Consider the following 23,185-nt stretch of genomic DNA (forward strand, 5'->3'; position numbering starts at 1 on the left):
AGCTCTGAATCAACCAATCAGATTTTGGAATTTTGAGACTGGTTTCCAAACACTGTTTCATGACCAAAGACCCTAGTGTTTTGTGAGGATCTGAATCATTACTCTAGCTCCCTTTGACACTACAACTTTTAGGTAGATTTGATATGTTTTTGTTTGGTTTAATGTTACACTGACACAATTACAGGCCATATGGCAACTTTTCAGCTTTTCATGGAGGAGGAAGACCCTAGGTGCATCTTCATGCATTTTTTCAGGCGGGAACATGCACCTAGTTAGAACCACCTACCTTCAATAAGCCAGCTGGATTACTTCCACAGGTGAAAAAATTCTTTACCCCAGGCTAGGTTTTGAACCCACAGCAAAGGGCAAGTGATTCAAAGTCAGTGATCTTAATCACTTGATCATAGAGGATGCATCCTTTTAAGTAGGCACACTGTAGGCTACACATTTAAAAGAAATGACTGTGTATCATTTCACTGTTCAAAGCAAAGACCTTTAGGTAAATTTTACGCTGTAAAAGCAAATAAAGATAACAGACCACAATGTCATGTACTTTTTCAAGTTTTATTATTTGTTCCACAAAGTACATGTATTTATCACAAAATAAGCAAGCGTTGCCCTTGTAACTCGGCATAATACCAACCAGAAAATTCCAAAGTTTTGCACGAAATGCCCTAACGCAAAACTTTGAATAAGTTGCCCTTACGAAATATACAAAACTACAAAAAAAACAAAAACCAAGTATTAAATATATTAAAGTATAATGCTACTGTAAAGTGAGACATTTGCTGTTGAAGAAAAAAAACCTTTACCCTGTATTGTAAGAAATTTCCAGAATTTTGATTTTTGAACAAGAGCATTTTTCCAATGCACTAACTACTGAGGACCTATTCCTAAAATTGCAAAAAAGTTTTTACTGTAAACTGTATAAAGCAATCATATAGTTGGTGCACACCAATCCTTAGAGCACTAACACAGTCATAGATAGCATTTATATAGCTCGTGCATATAGATCTGACATATCAGTTTCACTGAAATACTCGTCTATTAAACTGCCTACTCACTGGGGCATGTCTCCAGTACAAAACACAAATTTGTTCAAGTTAAACTTGTACACTTGTCACGTATTAATCTTATATTAGGACTTCTAGAGTATTATTTTAATTATTCCTACAGAAATATTGTATATTAAACTGGCACTTGCCCATAAAGACTAATTCAAAGTAACATGAACACCAGATTTGAAGTTATAAAATCAAATTTGAAGACCAGTCTGAGTGCAGCCATACCACTGGTCAATTTCAGAAGTAAGCTTAGAATCATCCAATAAGATTCTGGAGATGCAAGACTGGTCTCCAAACTTGTTTTCATAATCTTTGAACCAGGAGTCAACACAAGGACAACAGCATACATACAAAGAATACTGTATAGTTTTTGAAAGAACAATACAAGTTTATAATACTGACAATACATGGAAAATTAATATATTTCAAAACTGGGTATAAGAAAGTCTCAGTTTATTTACATTTACACAATCCAATCTAAAACTGCAAAATTATCGCTTGTGTTCTGCACTTGCCAGATTTTCAGTATTCTTTCCCCAGAATAAAACAAGAATGAATAAGCTCTCTTGGCATAATGAACACGGCAAACTTGAGACACTACTAAGCAGGCCATTAGTGTAAAGATATAATACAAGAGAAAGAAATTAAATTATAAAGCACTTGTCTGACTCATCCCACCTATACAGCCTAAAAATTAAACTGCCCTCTCCCCAATTCAGCGATATTGAAAACAAATTTCTGAAATTCACCTGATCAAAATAATGGTACATGCAAAAGATCTACACTATTAATTTATTAAAGAAAGCTTTATTTTACCTCCACAAACCAAAATGTCATTTCTTAAGATTGAAAGAGCAATTTCATGAAATAAATTAAGCACACTTCTTGCTTTCTATCTTATCTATGTAGAATCACAGCATGTGAAGTAAGTGATTTCAATGATCTCTGATACTGTAAAATCATTTAATTTCGTGGGCATGAAATTTCGTGGTTTTGGTCAAAACGGTATTTTCATGGGGATATGAAATCGTGGATTTCAACTTTGAACATAAAATGAATGGGAATTGTACTTGTTCGTTGGGATTAAATTTCGTGGTTTGACTGAACCACGAAAATTAGTCCCCCACGAATATTAATGATTTCACAGTATTATGGCACTTGCACAACATATGGCAGTTGATTCACTAAATTCAATTCATAGCATCAGGCCATGACTGATAAAAAATACATGACAGTTAATAAACTAAATCCAATTACAGCGCAAGACCAAGACTAATTGGAAATACATGGCAGTTAATAAACTAACCCTTATTAAAAGAATTAAATTAGTTTCTCATATTTTGCAGGTATAAATTAAAACACTAGGTTGTTAAATTTGGACGTCCATTTTTGTTCCTATAATCTTCAAGGATGAAAACACAAGAAAAAATCCCAAACAAAAAATACCTTAACTGTGTGCTTGATTTTTGTTTTGTCTGCATTATAAAATGTCATCTCTTAAAACTACATGTCAAGCTTGAATAAATCTGCAGAAAAATTACACATCAATCAACAAAAGCATAAAAAATAGTCCTTCAATTACTTTTTCTGCATAAATGTCATTAATCCCTCATGTAAAGCACTAGATTCAAATAATGTAAGTGTTGAGATTTTTTTGTCATGAGTAATGTACAACGTAAACAAGTAAAATACAACAACAATAAAATAATGTTCATTACCAAACAGCACTTATAATCTAAAATTTATCACACACATATTCCATGACACTTCTAGAGAAGATTTGTTTGTTTTAGTACAAGACTGAATAATGTTCCACAGAGTGAACACCAGATGCAATATTTTCAGGATCGGCACAATGAAAGTGTAAAATCTGGTGTTCACAAACACAGAATACTTTGATATTGCTTGTAAAACAACCAAATATTCTTTTTATTCATGTTCTTCAATGGTTTTAGCCAAGATTTACCTGTAGAATTTTGCATGTTATGCTTAATATCACTTACATTACAAAGTCATAATATGTTAGAAAACTACAAATAGTTCTTAAGAGTTTTTTCGATTTTTTCGGCCCTACATTTTCATATTTTTGTAACAGTGAAATTTTTAAGTATAATACATACGGTAATTTTTATTTCAATATACCACTGAAAAACATGAAATAAATTTCATTCTTTCTTTTTTTTCAGTGTGTTTTCGGGTCAACTTCTTTTGTCCTTTTTCAATTTCCTGCTCCATTTGCCAAAAGTTCTGTATCACCTGTTTCCATAGCAACTCCATTTTCATCTTCATCATGGAAATCTTTTCCCGCCAACTCCAGCATCCTGTCAACAATTTCCCACAAGCACGACTCTTTCGGGAATTCATGGTCCACAAGGTTTACTAGAGAGTAATTGTCATGAATGTTCTCGATTATTGCTCGTGATCGACTTGCCTCGGGATACAAGTTGCCCCAGTTCTTTATCCACAGTGCAAATGCCTCGTCCTGTGAGAGAATATAGAGATGCTTGGTTAAGTACAGATACACAAGAGAAAATGTATTTGTATGAGAAAAACAACTACCAGTACAGTCGAACTCTGTTCCCTGTAACTTGCATAACTCAAACACTACCCTTCCCCTGAACTCATCCTCAGGTTCTGGCAGTCGGATCTCTATGTGTGACCTTGACCATTGAGTTATGGGTTTTGGTCTTGCACTTGACACATCATCCTGATATGGAGAATGTTTTTACCAAATCAGTTTAATATCCCTCTATTCATGCAAAATATGTACATGAAGACTGGACCTAAATTTGACTTAGAATCTTTAACTTCTGTAGTTACGGATCTAGTTATGGTGAATGTTTGTACCAAGTAATTTGAATATGATTTCCTTCCATTTATGAACAAGTTCCAAACCAGACATTAAAAATGACATAAAATTATTGACCTCTAAGTATGACCTTTGAGACAGGGATCTGGGTTTTGCATAAAACACACTGCCCTGTAATGCTAAAGATTTGTGCAAAGTTATCTGAATAACCATACATGCATAATAAAGTGTAAAAGAAAAATAAACTTAATCTTCGAGTGTGACCTTGACATTCGAGCTAGGGGTGTGGTTCTTAAATGCCATACATCATCTTGATATGATGGTCATTCATGCACAGTTATTTCATATTCTGACATTGCATGACAATATTATTGTCTGGACACGTTTTGCCAAACACACAAACAAAAACGTACAGACAGGGGTAACACTTCAATTGTGCTCATATGCTCACTCCCCAACACCCATTTTTAACAGTAGGGTGCATAACAAGCAAGATTATTTGTTTTGGGCTTAGCACGGTTTTTCAACACTATTCTGTGACCACAACGTCAGATTGAGTTTACACAATCAGTGTTCCTCCATATCTGCCAATGTCTCCACATGAATCAGTGGGAGAGGACAAATGAATTGTCTTCTATCAAACTATAATTGAGAACATACGTTCCGACCTTGGATGGAACTCGTAACCCTTCAATCCGTAGATCTGTGCTCTATACTAAGCTAAGTAAGCAGGAAAAAACAAGATTAAATGTATTACCTTCCATACAGTAAATGCTATTGGATCTACAACAGTTGGCTGTATGATTTCTTTGCCTGGGAACACTCCCCATGTTACTGCTATAGGTTCATCAGTGTCACAATTGGTATAATCTGCTTCACCCTGAATAAAAACAAGATTAGTTACAGATGAACATATCACACTGTGATCACATTTGCTCTAAACTGTTGAAAAAGGGTCAGCAGTTGTTAAGAGCTATCACTGTATTTCATTTTCATTCAAATTGTGGTGTTCAGAGCTTTTATCATGATGCGGACATTTACAAGTTATCAAACAATAAAGTATTTTCACAAATAGATTTTTTCACTATATATTCACCACTGGGTGGCATAGCTTTGGTTTAATAGCTGTGTCAAATTCCATTAGTCTGATAATGCACTACTGAAACAATAACATTGAAATATATTTACATACAGTACAACACTGACTGCTCAAAGCTGCAAGAGGATGTACAAACTGCTCGAAGAAACCTGGGCTTTGAGCTATATAAATGTAGATTACATGAGGAAAACTGCTGGAAACAAAGTCGGCCCTGATGCTTGAGACAACGATATTCAAACAATGTTTCTGTGTACATAAGGCAACTTCTGTCAAAAATTATCACTTACATTATAGTTTATGATATGATAATTGACGAGAGGATATTCCGGAAGAATTTTCTTCAGTGCTCTGATGTTCTTTTTGCTTGTGAAAAACTCCAAGTATGCCTGCAAAATAACAACAGAAACTTGCATGGATGCTCGATAAACAAACTCTGTAAACAGACTCTGTAAAACTAATATGTGACCACAGCAATTCCCAGCTTTGTAGCCGACCCTATTTCCTATGCTCAAAATATTAACGAGCCTGTATCTAGTGAAACAAAGATCCACTCCTAGGCAAGTAATTTATTAGAACAATTTTACAATCACATTCTTCAGTAAAACTTATCCAACATCCGCATTCAGACTAGACTGATTTCAAAAGGACAATAACTCCAGAAAAAGTAATCGAACATGGATGTCCCAAAAATATACACGACTGCCCACTTCATGCTGATGATGTACAAAAAGTTTCAATTCATTTGGATGGAAACTGTAGAAGGTTAGTATATTAATTTATTAAATGCTTTGATGTAGTTGCAATATTTCATAGTTCAAAAAGGGCCGTAACTCCAGACATTATAGTCAAGAAAATATGTGCGTGTCCACTTCATGTTGATGAAGCACACAGCTTCATTACATTTAGATGGAAACTGTAGGAGGACTTGAGTACACAATATTCTGATGTATATGTAATATTTCAAAATCTAAAACACGGCCGTATTTACTCCAGTAAAAATAACCAGACATGAAAGTCCAGATTATATGTGCGTGTCCACTTCATGTTGATGAAGCACACAGCTTCATTACAATTAGATGGAAACTGTAGGAGGACTTGAGTACACAATATTCTGATGTATATGTAATATTTCAAAATCTAAAACACGGCCGTATTTACTCCAGTAAAAATAACCAGACATGAAAGTCCAGATTATATCGTCCCCTTAATGCAAAAAGGTACCAAGTGCCTTCTTTATTCATATGCTCATGGTACCTTTTTGCATTAAGGGGACGATATGTGCGTGTCCACTTCATGTTGATTAAGCACACAGCTTCATTACAATTAGATGGAAACTGTATGAGGACTTTAGTACACAATATTCTGATGTATATGTAATATTTCAAAATCTAAAACACGGCCGTATTTACTCCAGTAAAAATAACCAGACATGAAAGTCCAGATTATATGTGCGTGTCCACTTCATGTTGATGAAGAATACCAAACTTCATATCAGTTGGACGAGTTAAGTTCACAATATTCTGATATAGATTTAATATTGTTAAGTCTAAAAAAGGGGCCATAACTCTGAAACTAACTATAGAACATGAAACACCAGATAATATGTACATGTTCAGTTTATGTTGATGAAGTATATCAAGTTTCATTTCAATCAGACGGGAACTGTAGAATTTGAGTACACAAGAACGTGTTACAGACGGACAGTTCCAACACTATATACCTCCCTTGACTTCAACACAAAGGGTATAAAAGTGTGAATTTTTCCCCTCAGTCTTACCTTTTGGTAAATATAGCCATTTGGTGCACCCCAGCCAACATTTTGGTCTGATGATGGTGCCCCATTTATATTTGGCTGGGAGTTGATTGTTAGTACTCCACGCTCGTTGATGCTTGCCAACTTGTCTGTAATCAAGTTCGTTTCTGGCGATAGTTCCTCATCATTCCATGGCACTTTTGTCACCTAAAAATAGAATGCAATACTTCTTATCTACCAGCTAACAACTGCACACAATTTTCCTATAACTCTGAATTATGTATCATAGCTTACTTTCCAAATATAACCATCAATACCATATTTTCCCTAAGTCTTGGGGCACCCTTTATCTTGGGACACCCATAAAATCTGTAAAAATAATTATTTCATGCATAGAAGTTGAAACAAAAGAAATTATCAATCTTTAAAACTGAATTTACATGGCAGAAAACTGTTAATAAAATATCTTCAGCTCATAATTACAACTCTACTAGCTTTTGTTACTACGGCCCATTTTTCTGCCTACCAGTAGTAAACACTTGCAGTCTTACCTTCACACCTTCTTTGTTATTTTCTCCAGTGATATAATTTCTGAATACATCAAATACATCTTGTTCACTTTTCAGTTCATGTCCCCACTGTTTTAACAAGTCATCTTGCGTTGCTTTACTTTTTAAGTAGAACAGGTAGTAGTCCTGAAGTTCATTGAACGCGGCTGCAGAAGAATTTCCCCATCGTCCATTTGGAAACTCATCCCAGTTTGATGTCCGATGAACGTAACTTTTTGGTCGGCACTGCCAAAATATTGGTCGGATTTCTTCCTCCATTCTGTTACAGTTTGCCGTTGGTTTCCATGGTAATGGTCTCCATGGATCCTCGGACCACATTCCGAGTCTTTTCAAAATTTCAATCGTCGCTACTTCCCTGTTTAGCGTGTAAAAATGAACTCCGTATATGTAACCAGTTTCAAATAGCTCTTTTGCCATTTTCACAGTCATGTCAACACCGTAGTTTCTGATGGCTTCGTCGTTGTCCTTTATTGGATTGATATCGTCAATTATTTCCTGCGGAACTTCTAACCTTGACAGTTTCACTATATGTCTCAGTGACTGATATGCCTGAAATAAGCAAGTTTTGGATAACTAATACCTAGAGCCTTATATATACATATCTAGATTTTACACGCAAACAGCCTCATATAAATTAAGCCAGGAAAATATCAAATAAACAGAACTTAATACTCTCTTCAGACAGACAGAAAAACTGACAGTCACACTCATAAACACAATTTAAATTTAAGTAAACATTGTAATAAAGTAGCCTTACTTGAATAGGTAAAAGTCCAGGCATTATAGGACAATCGATTCCGATCGCTCTGCAATCATGGTAGAACTTGATAAATGTCTCCGCCTTGAAGAACAGCTGGGTGATTATAAAATCTGCTCCTGCATCAACTTTCTTCTTCAAATTTCTAAGGTCCTCTTGATAGTCCTCACTCTCTGGATGTCCCGTGGGATAACCTGTAAATAGAGAATGTAAAATATACAGTTTCCATTACTGTAAAAAAAAATTTCTTATCAATGATAAATCATGTTGAACAGCCCAAAATATTCTCTAACAGCAGCCGGGTGTATTGACCGCAAAAAGTATTTGTAAGTTAGTTAATTACTATATTTTCAATCAAATCTAATGGTAGTATAATGGACGGCCTATATTAATTGCGAAACTTCACTTCCTCTCTAGAAAACCTACCAGTGAACCAGTTAACTTTTCAGCAAATTTTACATAACTTTTGGTAAGGAAATGATACATACCAGCCACACAGATGACAAAGTAGTCCCCAAACTCTTCCCTGATCAGCCTGACGAGGTCTGAAGCATAATTTAGACCACCCTCCTGATAAGTCCAGGTGTCCTTTCCATCTGGAGGATCTGTAAAAGTTCAATCTATCAACAACTGGCAATATTGAATTTGAAACGAATCCTCATTCTCAAGTAAGTAATAAGCAAATTATTTCTTTATTTATACATTTCATTGACAAACAACTACTTGTTCTTTTTTCTCTCAATTAACTTTTAAGTGTTAACAGCCAAACTTGGAAATGCATAATATAACCATTTTAACAAGGAAATTATGTAACTTGCAGTTTTAGTAAAACATTACTGGAATTTTAGCATAATTCTAAGAACTATATAATATTACCAGAGCTAATAAATTTCACTGTATAATCTTCATATTTGGTCATAATTTCAACAAATTAAAATGTATACTACATATTTATAAAGGTAAAGGTTTCTTATTTAATGTTGGCAGTTAATGAAAGTCCCCACCAGGAGTGAAAGGAATAATTTCCAGCTAAGCCTTTGGCAGGTGTAATTTTACCTCTCCAGTATGCAGTCACAGCTGGAAATTGAACCTGGGTTGCTAGAACCTTGGTCTATCGTGCTATCCACTGCATCACTGACTCTTTAGAATAATAACATTTGCATATTTGCACAAAATGTATATTACAGCAATTACCATTTACTGATAAGCTTTAACAAACGTACCTCCTCTCAATGCAAGCAGATTCCTAATGCCCAGGTTCTTGGCTTTGTGAAGATTTGCCTTCAGTTCATCAATACTTTGATCTGCGCATGTAATATGAAGCATGGTCTCGAGCCCGCAGTAATTTAACATGGTGGAAGCCATGCACGTGGAACTAGTGGGCTTCTCGACATTGCCTGGGTCACCTGCTGGATGCCAAGTGATGTCACAGAACAGCGGTTTTCCACTACCCATTCTCTCGAACCTGTAATCATTGATTATTTTAATGACTGACTGCTCAGTGATTTACAACAACCATATTTTCTGCCAGGTTTTTTCATGATGCTATTTATTATCTAATTTTATTCTCTGAAATAGACTGAAGTAATGCATTTTGACTTTTTACTTTTAAATTGTACATTTCTGCATTTTAATTACATTGTGTTGTCCTGTATAGTCACACATTTCGATAATACTCATTTTGTGGTATGAAGTCACTTGGAAGAAGAAGAAGAAGAAGAGATTGTAAGTTCCCACTTTGAGCAAACACAGACAATCAAATGAATAAAGATAGGTTAAAAACATTCCAAATTAAATGCAATCATATATAAACAACAGGACTGTATTGTTTGGATTTAACTGTTATTTCAATACCTAAATTGATATTTATCTGTTTATATAATCAATACATGACCTTAAAAGAACCAAAGAATTCATATTTACTCTTTGACCAAGACCTTATTTAATTAAAAAAATCTTGTATACAATGTGCAGTATAAAATTAGATATAAAATGACACATAAGAACTGAACATATCCATTAGTGAAGTTATACATTAACTACCTAATTACCTATATCAAATTTATCAGGACATATCGATTTAAAATGAAAATGAAAGTAGAAGCGTTCTCTATTTTTAGCATCCATGCTGTTACTAAAATTAGAAGCACGAGGACACCGCATGATTATGTATTTCCTAAAGCAAATGATGTTATTAAAACGGCGCATAATACAACACCTACCTTGCAAGAAGATTAACAGCTCCATTAATGGTCCTTGCGGGGAAAAATTCGAGAGAGAAGAATCTTGCACCTTTGTTGATACGTTTGTTGATTCTGTCAATTAGACGTTTGTAGCGGGGCGCTTTAGGGGAACTAGAGCGCGCCGGCTGGCTGTCAGAACCGTTAAGAGTTTTCATTTCGCTGTCCGCAACATCCCCAGAATCTTTCACTGCCACTATCTCTGGCATTTTTAAATAAGCACGATTCTAAAAAATGAATCAACATTAAACAAATGACTATTTTAAATACACATTATGTTTATAAAGTAAATTAAAGCACCTCCAATCAGAATTGATCGATTGTACTCCACAGATGTAGATGAAGTATTTAATGTATGTTATCTGTATTGTTAAAAAAGAACGCACAATTTTAAAACCATCTGCAACATAAATCGCACACACATGAAACCTGTTTGCTACTAGTCATGTTCTTCCGAATAAATGTAAACAACAACTGCGCATTTCAATTTTGCGTTTTGAACTGCAGTTTAATCTTTATCATTCGTGATAATCTATCAAATATTCCATTGATTTCACTTGATTTACTTCAAGCAGAAATAAAAACAAAATACGTTCGCAAAAATTGTAAGTTCCGTCTCGTACAATTCAACAATCACTGCTGAACCCCGCTTAGTTCCTCAAATTTTAGACAACTCTGCTGGTTGTCAATATAAATCTAGAGTGATGCGTAAAAAGAATACAATCATTTATTGAACAAATGTCAATGCTTACAAAATCAGGCTTACGTACTACGATTTATCCAGTGTTTGCAGATTTTCATTCAATATTGAAAATAATTTGCTGTCTTCCTTCCTTTCGGTGTTAAGAGTATTAACTAGAGAGACTGTACATAATATTCGCCGGCGTATTTATGCATACCTTAGCCAATCAAATTGGAGAATAGAAGTTAGGCCATACTTATTACTTGATAGGGTAGTCGGGTTGAACGTTTTTGGTGATGTTAATTCTAAATGATACGTCCGAACTTTACCGCCCGTGTGCCTGTTGGAAAATAGGGCATGGAAAAAAAACTAAACCATTACTTCCAATGAAAAAATGGATTAAAACGTATGTTAAGTAAACTCTGTCTGCACTGTCATGACAATGTACATTTATCGCCGTAGCATATGTTAAGGCCATCCCCGAGAAAGACAAGATGGTGCATTTTGAAGCAATTTCTGACAAGAAAAATTAAAATGTACACACTTCTCGCCCGCATAACTGGAGTACAAGAAGGGATAGGGGTTTTGGGGTCTTCCCCGAGGAATATCGAACAAAACAGTGCATTTTAAGCCATTTCTTACAAAAAATCCGAGCAAATTATGTGGAGACGAAAATATTCCTCGTACAAACTTGTATAGTTTTGGGTTGGGGGTACGTCTTTCTCGAGAAACTTGGAAATTCTGCAAAGCAAATAGCTATTTGAGATACACAAATCTAAGTCAGGTTGACCCGTCTGTATAATAGAAGAACATGTATGATAGGGTTCAGGCATCTTCCGAGAGAAATTGAGAAAATCTTCTAGTAAGACATTAAGTCATTTTAATCACAATATTGTTAGTGTAATGTGATTTATGTGCAAAAGTACACTTTTGATTATATGAGAAATGCTTCGGGAAAAACAAATGAATGACCTATCTTTGGGAGTTATCATTGAGTAAAATCAGACAGGTAAAATGATACTGGCATGGTAGACTGGGAAAAATCCGTCAATCTGGGTTCAATCCGTCTACTGACCTCACTTTGTGTTTAATCTGCGGTACAAGAACTCCCCATTGAATTATAACCGTAACAACCCCCTCCCCGCAGATGTGCATTAAAATATTGAAAGAATATTAATTGAGAGACCGTTTTTGTAATATACCTTCAACAGAGCCCACCATTTTAGTTCTATTTTCTATTCTTTTCCCCGGAGGAGGCCCCCCGAACCCCCAGCAGCAGGAGGGGGTAACCTGCACCCTCCTCCGTCTGTGCGTAACATTCATTCAAGTTTTTGTTTAAAATTTCTTCCTTCTGGTATTTGTTCAAACTCAAAATAAGACCATGCACATGTATAGTTACGGCGGGCCTGAGATGTGCAAACCGAGCAACGGTTACATTCAAGATTGTCAGTGCATTTTTCACCTTCCATTGTTAGATTTCTTAAAGGAACAGAACGGTCCATTTATACTTCAGATTTTGATTCCTTATTTGAGGATGACTGGGTGGAGAGGAGCGAGGTGGGGGAAGGTTATAACTTTGCATGTTGATAAATATTCGTGTTTGAAAAAAAATTTTAAAAAAGAATTAAAAAAATGCGAGTGGGAGGGGCGTGACCAGGGCGGTGGGGGTGACCGGATGTGGGTACACATGTTTGTAATAAATGTTCATGGAAAAAAATGAAAGAAGTTTAATTTTAATGAAATTCAACCAATTTGTTAGTTTGTTATGTACAAATATGTGGATTTTTAAATAATTAAAGGTCAATAACTCTGAAGTTACAAAAGAGATCCTGACGAAATTGTGTGTGCACAACCACATAATGGTGATCTAAATTCAGTGTAAGTTTCATAGTTCTAGGTCAAATATGTCACACGTTATGAAGCAGAAATTGCCATATTTATAGTACCCTATATAGTTAACAATAGAAACTTCTAAGGGCCATAACTCTGGTGTTACTTGGGCAATCTAACAGAAACTTTACCTTCGGCGGGGGATAATAAGAGCTGTTTGTAAAACATATTGATGACATGTAGAGGGTAACTGGATGTGGAATTTTCAATCTCAAATATACTAGTAAGCTGTGACCTTAATCTTATGACTAAAAACTGCGGTCATCTATTGACCATAGGCAATCATGCTATTAAGTTGGCCGTATAACCAAGCGTTTTCAAAGTTATTAACCAAAACCATCTCAAGGTCACCGTGATATTGACCTTTGACCAAAAACAATACAGTTCATCTGTTGACCACCGGCAATCGCCCTTTAAGATCAATAGCCCTATGCCCAATCATTCTGCAGTTTTAGACCGCGATCTTTGATCTACTGATCCTCAAAACGACAGGGGTCATCTATTGACCACATGTATCAAACTACGACATTTGAAAGTCATAGGCCCAAATGTTTTCCAGTCGTAATCAGTCTCAAGGTCATTGTGATCTTTGACCTACGAACCCCCAAAACAACCCAGGATATCTACTGACCACTGACAACCATCCACTTTATGCCTAAACCTAGGCTAGTTATTGATTGGAAACCAAATGGTCTACAAGCACAACCTACCAATTGTCATGAGCAAATCAATAATGGGATTTTGATTCATTATAAAAGGAGTAGGATTTTGATTTTTCAAAGGAAATTTCGTAAGAGCATCCGATTCTTTACAGGAGAAAAGATTCATTTTGGACAATCATGACGTATCTAATCTTTATTTCGTTAATAGAATTGATCGGGAATTCGATCTTTATGAAACGCAAGTGTGGGGTCTTCCTCCACCATCAAAGGTAGAATGGGCTTACAAGAGATCACACAGCGACTGCTGTATGCATGTTGATCAGTAGTGCCCTTTGAGGCCGTGTCATTAAGGCAAGCAGTTCTGCCAACTACTTCTTGCATGCAAAAGTTAAGTCAAGACAAGATCTACCTCTACCTGGACCAAGTATGACCTTGACCTTTTGAGATCAGACTTTGAGGTAGAGGCCTGGGTAGTTATAGTCCAGACAAAATCAGTCATGTCTGTGATATCTTTACCTTTCAAAACCTGGGTCTTGCACACCACACAGTCTCATCGAGACAAAAAATCCACGAGTTACTTCAGTCTGTCTCCATGCATGCCAAAGTTACAGTCCGGACAAGATCAGACATTACAGGAAGAATTTTGCATAAAAAAACTAACCAGACAATTGACGGAGTATGACCTTGACCTATGAGATAGGGAACTTGGTCTTGCGCACGAGGCAAGCATTTCATTCCGTTCTTCCCACGACTGCTCAATGCATTTAGTCAGGACACGATGGATAGATGGACACACCTGCATCAAACAGTCATTTGGATGTTAGCTATGCCAGTCTGTCTGCAAGTTTACTCAACCAACTTTGTAGTGTAAAACTAGCCAATCAAAGTTTAGTATGGAACTGAAAGGTCTGGATCCCCGGGCGAGGTGAACGTTTCTGGCCTAATCGGACAAAAAAAAAAAAAAACATTTGTCTATCACTAATTCATGTGCGGAAGTTTTCATTTACTTTCAGAGAAGGTTTCAATCAGAATCCATAAACACTGGTTACATTAAGGAGCCACAGTTGCGTTAATGAAACACTGCTGAAAATGGTGTTAAACCCACATCCAAGAAAGAAACAAAATAACCTGGTCCAAGTAAAAAGAACTACCATAATCTTTTTTGTAATTTCATTTATTTTCTAATGTATTGATTAACATGCTCTTTGAGCTGCAATTTACTGTTACAATATATATTTTTCTGTTGTTTTTTTTTTAAATACATACAATAACATGATTATTAACAGTTGTTCAGTTCCACTGACCTACACAGAATCCAACTTAAAACTAAGAAAACACTCTTTCACTTAAGTTAATCTTCTTCAAAACACAGTCAAAACTGCCTTAAGAATCCAGTGAGCAGATTTCTCAAATTTTGTTCCAATTTCAACTTGTCTTATGCACCCAGATTGGCACAACCTAAGCTGGCTGCCTGCTTAAGGCAAATGTCTGCTTAAGAACTGATGAAATTAGAACAAAAGTCAATTTGGGAAATCCATTCACTGGATGCTCCTGGCAAGTGACTGCTTATTTCAGGTGGTAGCCAAGGCAGCTTTATGAGAGAAAGAAGTACCTGCAATAGTGTTGCACAGACAAAAGTCCTTGCTGGTACTGTTTTTGTAAATTCTACAAATAAACATCACATGTAAATATTTGTTTCAGGAAATACAACTATACATAGCACATGTCACAGAATAACAGCAGCTTTACAGTTAGTCTAAATAATGAAACCTCGGGTAGACCGATTTTACATTTTGATATTTTACGTTGTCTACCTAGAGGAGAATATCGAGCAGTCAAAAAATAAAACAATATTCGACTCTTGAGTACAATTATTTGGACTACTTTACAATGGAACTGCTGACATGCACTGGATTCTATGAAAACTGGTAAAATACAGTTTTCAAACTTGCGTCCCTTAATTCCAGACAACTGAAGTAGTGGTGAAACAGGCATTCAAACACTGTTATGATAGGTTTCCCTATATATATATATATGTTTAATCTTAATCCCTGCATGTATTTGTCTTTTCTTCCCTGCATCAGCCTTGTTTTGTGGCACTAAGCATCGAAAATAAAAAGTGTGGGTGTGACACAGGGCAAGTCAGAAGTATACATTTGTTAAAAACATTGTTTTTTCTAACGGTGATATGTATTGTAAATGTATGCTTCAGACTTGTTTAGTCAGTATAATAACAAATCTGATACATTGTTAAGTAGATAACTTGAACATATTTCTAAACACAGGCAGTTTAAAACAGTAGAGTATCACATATTAGGACCGTGTTTGCCAAGACATCGTTTTAATCTACATTGAAATTTTAACAGCAGTTTGAACATGTTTTAACAACAGTAGAGTATCTCATATCTTGTAAATAATATTAACATGAATACAAAGTTTTTGTTTTCAAAGACATTATTTACCCTTTGCTGTAAACTACCAGCACAGGCAAACTATCTGTGCCAAAGAGTGAAGTCTTTAGATTCCAGCTAATCATCCATTTTCCACTTTTACAGAAACTTTATACTATCACATTATTATTTCATTTAAACATTAATATACTTTATACACTCTCCACTACTAACTGTCATTCCCATTTTCTGTCTCCTGAAAAAACAACAACACAGACTCAATAAATATCACCATTTGAAAAAACATTTACTGGTAAACATAAACTAAGATGAAATTAAAGCCTCAGTGGTAGTAGGACTTTATTTATACTAAAATAGTCCTGTCCCATATGCACCACGTTTTTCATCCTGTTATTCATTATATATGATTAAATAGCTAGATTTCTGTCTGTTACAAAAAGTGCCTCCATTTGAACAAATTTGAGAGAGGACCTTACTTGACTCTATAGACCAAGTTTGAAGAAGATCCATCAAACTGTCCTTGAGGAGATGTTGTTTACAGTATTTCTATTTTTAGCTCTAATAGCCCCTGTACAGAGCCAAGTGTCCCTATCTGAACAAATTTGAGAGAGGACCTTACAGTGATGCTACAGACCAAGTTTGAGAAAGATCCATCAAGCAGTTCATTATAAGAAGTTGTTTAAAGGCTTTACTATTTTTAGCTCTAGCAGCCCCAAAAAGAGACCAAGTGCCCCAATTTGAACAAACTTGAGAGGGGACCTTGCCAGGCTGCTACATACCAAGTTTGGTGTAATTCTGAACAGTAGTTTCAGAGGAGAAGATGTTTAAGTAAAATGACTGACACCGAACCATCCACATAAACTTATAGTTCACCCTGAGCCCTTGGTTCAGGTGAGCTAAAAGTTGATTTTGCTTTGTTTTTGTTTGGTTTAACCTCTCACCGACACAATTATAGGTTATATCTCAACTTATATGGCTACTCTCAAGCTTTGATGGTGCAGGAATACCCAAGGTTCCCTCCATGCAATATTTCATCAGAGGTGGGAACCTTGGTAGAACCGTCGACCTTCGGTCATTTAAAATGATGCTAGAATGATCCTATCTTCAGTATGGTTGTACCTCTAAAATATCATTTCAAGCTGCACTTACTCTGTGAGCCAAACCATACTTACTTTAACTAATTTTCCATGTATAATGTAGGGTGTCTGAAAGTCGTGTTGACAATTTGAATATCCCATACCAAGGCCAATACCAGCTAACAGAGTGACAGGCCACGGCCGTCCTGAAACAGCAAAGTGGTATATATTTAAATTAACATCATTAGGTATCAGTATGATTAAAGTTTAATACCAACTGCTTCAAAATTCATCAAAGAATTACAACAACCATACATATTTAGCTCGAATAACACATAACTCAAGGCCTGACATTAACAGTCTTGGGTACCGGTACATGCTCGTCAGACAAATTAATATTTACTTGCCCAATGTATTTTCCTGCTATTTGATAATTATATAATTACAGTTAAAGCCATAATAACAGTAAAGTAGCACATTAAAATATATATATAAGCATTCATATACAATAGGTTTATCATAACAGTAGCTTGATTGTATTCAGCTTGAGTGAAGTTGTCACACCTGGACCACCCAAGATGTGCAAGGGCAAAGTGTGATTCAATCTGGTAAAGTCTACAAGAGCCAAAGCTACTGTTTTAATGACTCTAAGTCTGACTCTCTTATCTAATATGTGACGTCTACAAAATTTTACAGGCACTTTAATATGATATTGTCAAACTATAATGTACAATACTAACTTTTGAAAAACAGGAAAGAAAATACCACGCCAACACCTGCCCCTGTCACTGAAATAAAATAAACAAACAGTATGTTATCACTGACAACTGAACAACCAGATATATATTCAATAATCTGCATCATATCAAAATTTATATCTATGCATTTCTCTAAAATCCGCAATATCCTGCATTTTGTTTTCAAAGTTTACAAAATGACTGGTTTTAAACTAAATACAACTAGTAATCTGTGTCAAATGGCAATCTGACATATGATATATATGACTACACCCTCTACCACCATATACAAGAATGCTATAGTCCTACCTAGGGTTCTATAATACCCTAGTACTTAAAATCATGCAATGCTAGAAGATTAATGATCACCATTTGGTGATTGCATTTAGGCGTAAAAAAAAATGTTTGTTTCCAGTAACATGCTCAAAATAATTAGGGTAGGTAGGTTGTTTTTTTTTTTTGGTGGGGTGTCAATATTTCTTGTACATTGTCTTAATTTGTACCAAATTTCAGTTATAAAGTCTCACCCCTGCTACACCTAACTGCTGTAATATGCTAGAATGTTAAAAACTTCTTTTAAAACAAGAGGGTCATGATGACCTTGGGTCACTCACCTGAGTAATATGAGCTACATGTTTCAAATGTCAAACTGATGATAAAATATTAAGAAAGTCAGTAGGTCACATTCATGGTCAATGAAATTCAGTTTTACGATTTGTGTGCTAAACTGTGTATGTCATCAAAACTTCAAGGCTGTATCTTAAAAAACAAGAAAGTAGGTCAGTAGGTCAAGGTCACAGTCAAGTGATATCATATTACTTGTGGTCATCAGGTAATTATAATTAAACAGTCTTGGAAATAGGATCAGATGATTTTTTAAGTATTTTTTCCTATATAACTCACATAATAACTAAGTGACCCCAGGGCGGGACCTCTTTTAACCCCAGGGGCGTAATTTGAACCATTTTGGTAGAGGACTACTAGACAATGTATCATACCAAATATCAAAAGCCTAGGTTGTATGGTTTCAGACAAGAAGATTTTTAAAGCTTTTTCCTATATAAGTCTATATAAAACTTTGGACCCCCAGGGCAGGGCCTCTTTTCACCCCAGGGGTACGTTTGAACAATTATGGTTGAGGATCATAAGACAATGCTACAAACCAAATATCAAAGGTCTAAGTGTTGTGGTTTCAGACAAAAAGATTTTTAAACTTTTTTTCCTATATAGTCTATGTAAAACTTGGGACCCCCCGGGCGGGGCCATATTTGACCCTAGGGGGATAATTTGAACAATCTTGGTAGAGGACCACTAGATGATGCTACATACCAAATATCAAAGCCCTAGGCCATGTGGTTTTGTACAAGAAGATTTTCAAAGTTTTCCCTATATAAACCATGTGACCCCAGGGGCGGGGCCATATTTGACCCTAGGGGGATACTTCGAAAAATTTTGGTAGAGGACCATTAGATGATGCTACACACCAGATATCAAAGCCCTAGTCCCTGTCGTTTTGGACAAGAAGATTTTTTAAGTTTTTCCTTTTGGTTGCATGGCAACCAGAGTTCTGCATGGAATTCAATTCTTTGAACAATTTTGAAAGGGGGTCACCCAAGGATCATTCCTGTGAAGTTTGGTGTAATTCTGCCCAGTGGTTTTCAAGAAGAAGATTTTTTTAGAAAATGTTGATGGACATAATTATGATGCAAGACGGTCATTGAGCGGTCACAAAAGCTCACCATGAGCCTTTGGCTCAGGTGAGCTAAAAATTAATTCAACATGTTATCGGAATCTGACACACTTGTGTCCATAACACTCGAAAGATGGGTCTTACAGTAATAATTTTATAAATATACTCGTTTTGGGTCAATTGTACCATTCTAATTCCAACGAACCAGCCTGATCAGGTCTAAGAAAGTGGTATATTTACAGATTATCTGTATGTCTACAGATTTTTCAGTCAATGAATTTACCGATTGAGTGTTTGGAAACTACTGAAATTATCTTTAGACTCAAAACTGCAGCTTGAAATTAAATACTTCTTGCTACCAAAACTTAACTGACGCTATTAATTTTGTCCGTTAATTTATGGCGTCAGCCAGTTTCTTTACCTAACCAGGTTGAACAGCAACATTATTAATTTATGAATTGAATTATAAATCTATGCATTTTTACCAAAGTTCAAAAGCTATATACTGCCAGATTTAGCTATAGAGCTAATTTGTGACTTTTCTTGGACCCGTTTATGCATACTGTAAATAAACCTATTAATTTCAAGCTGCCGTTTTGAGCTTAAATGTAATTTCTGCAGTTTTCATACTTACAATCTGCAAAATTTATAGATTATCTGTAAATATACCACTTTCTTAGACCTGCTGATGCAAGAGAGCCATCTACTTCAGCTGTAGTCAAAATAATTCGCCGTTCAGATTTATATTTGTGACGGGCAATCTAAAAGTCAAAACTTTGAAGGACCAAAATAATGGAAGATAAATCACAGTACACAGTCATGTAAAGTTACTGGTTTTATCGCTTACGCATATTGTCGTGTTAGTTCAATAAAATTAAACTTGCACAGGGCGCCTTTTAATATTTGGACGTTCAACATGTCCCTGTGTCAAGTTTAATTGAATGACAGCCGTTTGCATAGCACATATTTCGACCTTATTTTATTGAAGTGTAATGTAGAAAAACTCTCAAACACGTGATATATTGGTTTACCGTAACTAAAACGGCACCTCCAATCACTTCCCTGACTCATTACTCAGATTATTCTAGCAAAATTTAATGACATATCATGAACAATACAACAACGAATAGATATATAGAATCAATTATACATGCTTAGACGAAAAATACATTTAGCCTACGGCACTAGTGAAAAATCTGCGGCCATTATTTAACGCATGCGTACCGCCAAATACACCTGGACTAGCCTTTCAAACTGCTTTGATATGAACTAATAATTTATTGAAATAGCTTTTAATTAAATTAAAACCAATAAATGCTGGTTACACCCATCGATTATAAACATATGAATACTACATAGACAATACGTTAGTAACCGCCCGCATTTTTTTCAAAGCCAACCGCGAGACTATTTTTTTCGTCTAATATCATTCTTTATAATAAAGAAAATTTGACAGTTGCGAAAGTGCATGGATGTAACTTTCACTTTGAGAGTGCGTACAGATCTTCAATATTTTCAGTAAGTCAGTATGTTCAATTGGTGTGTAAAATAGGTCTTTGTCCGTTGTTGTTATTTAGTTATCGCTTTTCAATCACTTCCACCGTGAACTTGTAAAACCTTCCGCAAGATATTTTGCGGTACGCTCTAATGGGAAATTTATAATTTAGATAAAACGTCGGATTATATGAAATGTCAAAATCGTAAAATATTGAAGTCCGACGTTTATTTATAGAACTATTTGTCGTGTGTAGACAATTGTAGACGTTAATTGTGCACAGTACATAAATAGGTTTAAATCACCAGAAAATTCGTAATTTTGGATATTATTTGATAATTTTGGCATAAATCAATAAGGAATTGAATCCCCTTTCAATACATGTAAGTTTTATTTGAATTTAAGGCTAGTCTAAATAATGAGACCTCGGGTAGACTGATTTTACATTTTGATATTTTACGTTGTCTACCTAGAGGTCTCAACCAGAAACAATCAAAACTGTGGTGGAAACTGTGGTCGATTGAAATTACGATTTATCAGTAGTCACGATTTTTCTTTAGCCCTAACTGCTTACCTGTTGTTTTAAATCATACATAGTAAATAAAAAACATAAGAACAGGACATATTTATCAAGAATTTCTGTTGTAAAAAATTTAAACCTCTAACGTTTCAATCGTCTTCATGTAATGGCGGTCGGAGGCGTGACCAATGAAAACGCTTCGTGTAGTAATGTGTTTACCGGTGATCGGCCATTTTCTGTTATGTAGTACACTCGTGTTAAACCTTGGCATTTTTTTAACTGCCATAGTTTGAATTTTTCTCAAGAAATCTCAGTAATATATACATCATTGAAAAGGAAAAATTACAGGCTTTCTATGTATGTATTTCTTTTTTTTATCCGTTGCATTATTATAACATAATTCCCGCCCAACGGATTCCATTGGGTGTTGCTTACTCAAAGAAGAGGACAGTGCTATCACATTCTTTACCTTTTCTGGTTTGTACTCGGAGGCGGATATCGACAAGTCAAAAAAATGTAACGATATTCAACTCTCGAGTACAATTATTTGGACTAAATTTAAGGCTAATTTGTGAAATAATCCGCATTTAAACCTATAACATGTAAAGTGTTTGCAGCGATGAAAATTTCATCGGAAACTGCTTCAACTATTTTGGTCGTTTTAGTGTTTGACGTGAGTGGGGATATTGCCCATATGAAAAAATTATCTCAATATTTCCTAGGATTGGTCAAATTAGTTAGACTACTTTAGCTGAAGACCTATATAAAACAACAGATACAGCTGCAACTATAACAGCATGATAATGGTAAATTTGAATGTATATTGCTCCCACTATTATTCTACAAATTAATATCATTCTACAAATTAATATCGTAATCTAGTTCTACGGTATAAATGACAACAGTACGAAAATATTTAGAACGAAAACACAGGTTACCAAATTCTGACAATAAATGTGCAGTAGATACGCAACCCATACTCGTGACATCTGCTTAAATCGTTTTAATATGATTTGATACATTTCAAAATTCCATACCGAACTTCATAGACGTGTCTGCTAAGCAGCGGTCCCACTTTTGCCCTAAAACTTCTTCTGACCTCACTTCGTTCGTCGCCATTTTTTTTTACTACAATGAACGAATCATTTTTACCATTATCGGTGTCATCAGCAAGGGGGCGCCCTTTTGTGGATGGATGACTTCTAGTAGAAAACTACTATATGATAAAAAGAAATTCCGCAGTGTTTTTTTATTTCTGGTCCTAATTTTAAATGTGGTATACATAGTGGTTATAATAAGCTGAGTTGCTATTAAGTAGTCAGTGGGTTTCAGGCGAAGCCCAGGATTTTTTTCCTGGGGGATCCAAATGGGTGTATGTGTGGGAGGGGGCAACACCCTCCTGCTGGTAGGGGAAGGGGGTCTCCCTTGGAAAATTTTTGTTTCTCAGGGTCAACGGAGTGCGCATTTCAAGCATTTTAGAGTAATAAAAACAAGAATCTGAATTCTCTGTGATATGCAAACCATTGTGTGCAATTATCAATATGAGCATACAAACTGGAAAGTTTCCATCTTCACTGAAACAGTCTAAAGTAACACCAATATTCAAAAAAGGCCAAAAATCTGACAAAAACAATTATAGACCTATATCAATATTGCCTGTCCTCTCTAAGATATTTGAAAAACATGTATCAGATCACTTGAAACTATTTTTAGAAACTCATAAATTGATCT

The 23,185-nt window shown here is 35.4% G+C and overlaps 2 protein-coding genes across 4 annotated transcripts; both read right to left on the minus strand.

Annotated features, from left to right (window-relative positions):
* Nucleotides 1-545: 545 nt before the first annotated feature.
* Nucleotides 546-11,183, minus strand: LOC123527799 (methylenetetrahydrofolate reductase (NADPH)-like). Of its 3 annotated transcripts, none has more exons than XM_045307475.2 (10): nt 11,044-11,183; nt 10,274-10,518; nt 9,275-9,516; nt 8,540-8,656; nt 8,052-8,245; nt 7,277-7,843; nt 6,750-6,932; nt 5,260-5,358; nt 4,631-4,753; nt 546-3,546 (listed from the first exon to the last, which is right to left on the minus strand). In XM_045307475.2, exons 2-10 carry the CDS (start codon nt 10,498-10,500, stop codon nt 3,283-3,285), a joined length of 2,016 nt encoding a protein of 671 aa, XP_045163410.2. In that variant the 5' UTR covers nt 10,501-10,518; nt 11,044-11,183; the 3' UTR covers nt 546-3,282. The 3 variants fall into 3 exon arrangements, with proteins under 3 accessions (XP_045163410.2, XP_045163409.2, XP_045163411.2); XM_045307474.2 differs by having other exon boundaries at nt 11,062-11,182; XM_045307476.2 differs by having other exon boundaries at nt 11,058-11,173.
* Nucleotides 11,184-14,681: 3,498 nt separating this feature from the next.
* Nucleotides 14,682-22,602, minus strand: LOC123527798 (MICOS complex subunit Mic10-like). The gene is made up of 4 exons (XM_045307473.2): nt 22,492-22,602; nt 17,753-17,800; nt 17,109-17,218; nt 14,682-16,171 (listed from the first exon to the last, which is right to left on the minus strand). The coding sequence occupies exons 1-4, from the start codon at nt 22,571-22,573 to the stop codon at nt 16,145-16,147; spliced, it is 267 nt and encodes an 88-aa protein (XP_045163408.1). The 5' UTR covers nt 22,574-22,602; the 3' UTR covers nt 14,682-16,144.
* Nucleotides 22,603-23,185: the final 583 nt, after the last annotated feature.

This window comes from Mercenaria mercenaria, chromosome 14 (genome assembly GCF_021730395.1).
Source record: "Mercenaria mercenaria strain notata chromosome 14, MADL_Memer_1, whole genome shotgun sequence".
Classification (NCBI taxonomy): domain Eukaryota; kingdom Metazoa; phylum Mollusca; class Bivalvia; order Venerida; family Veneridae; genus Mercenaria; species Mercenaria mercenaria.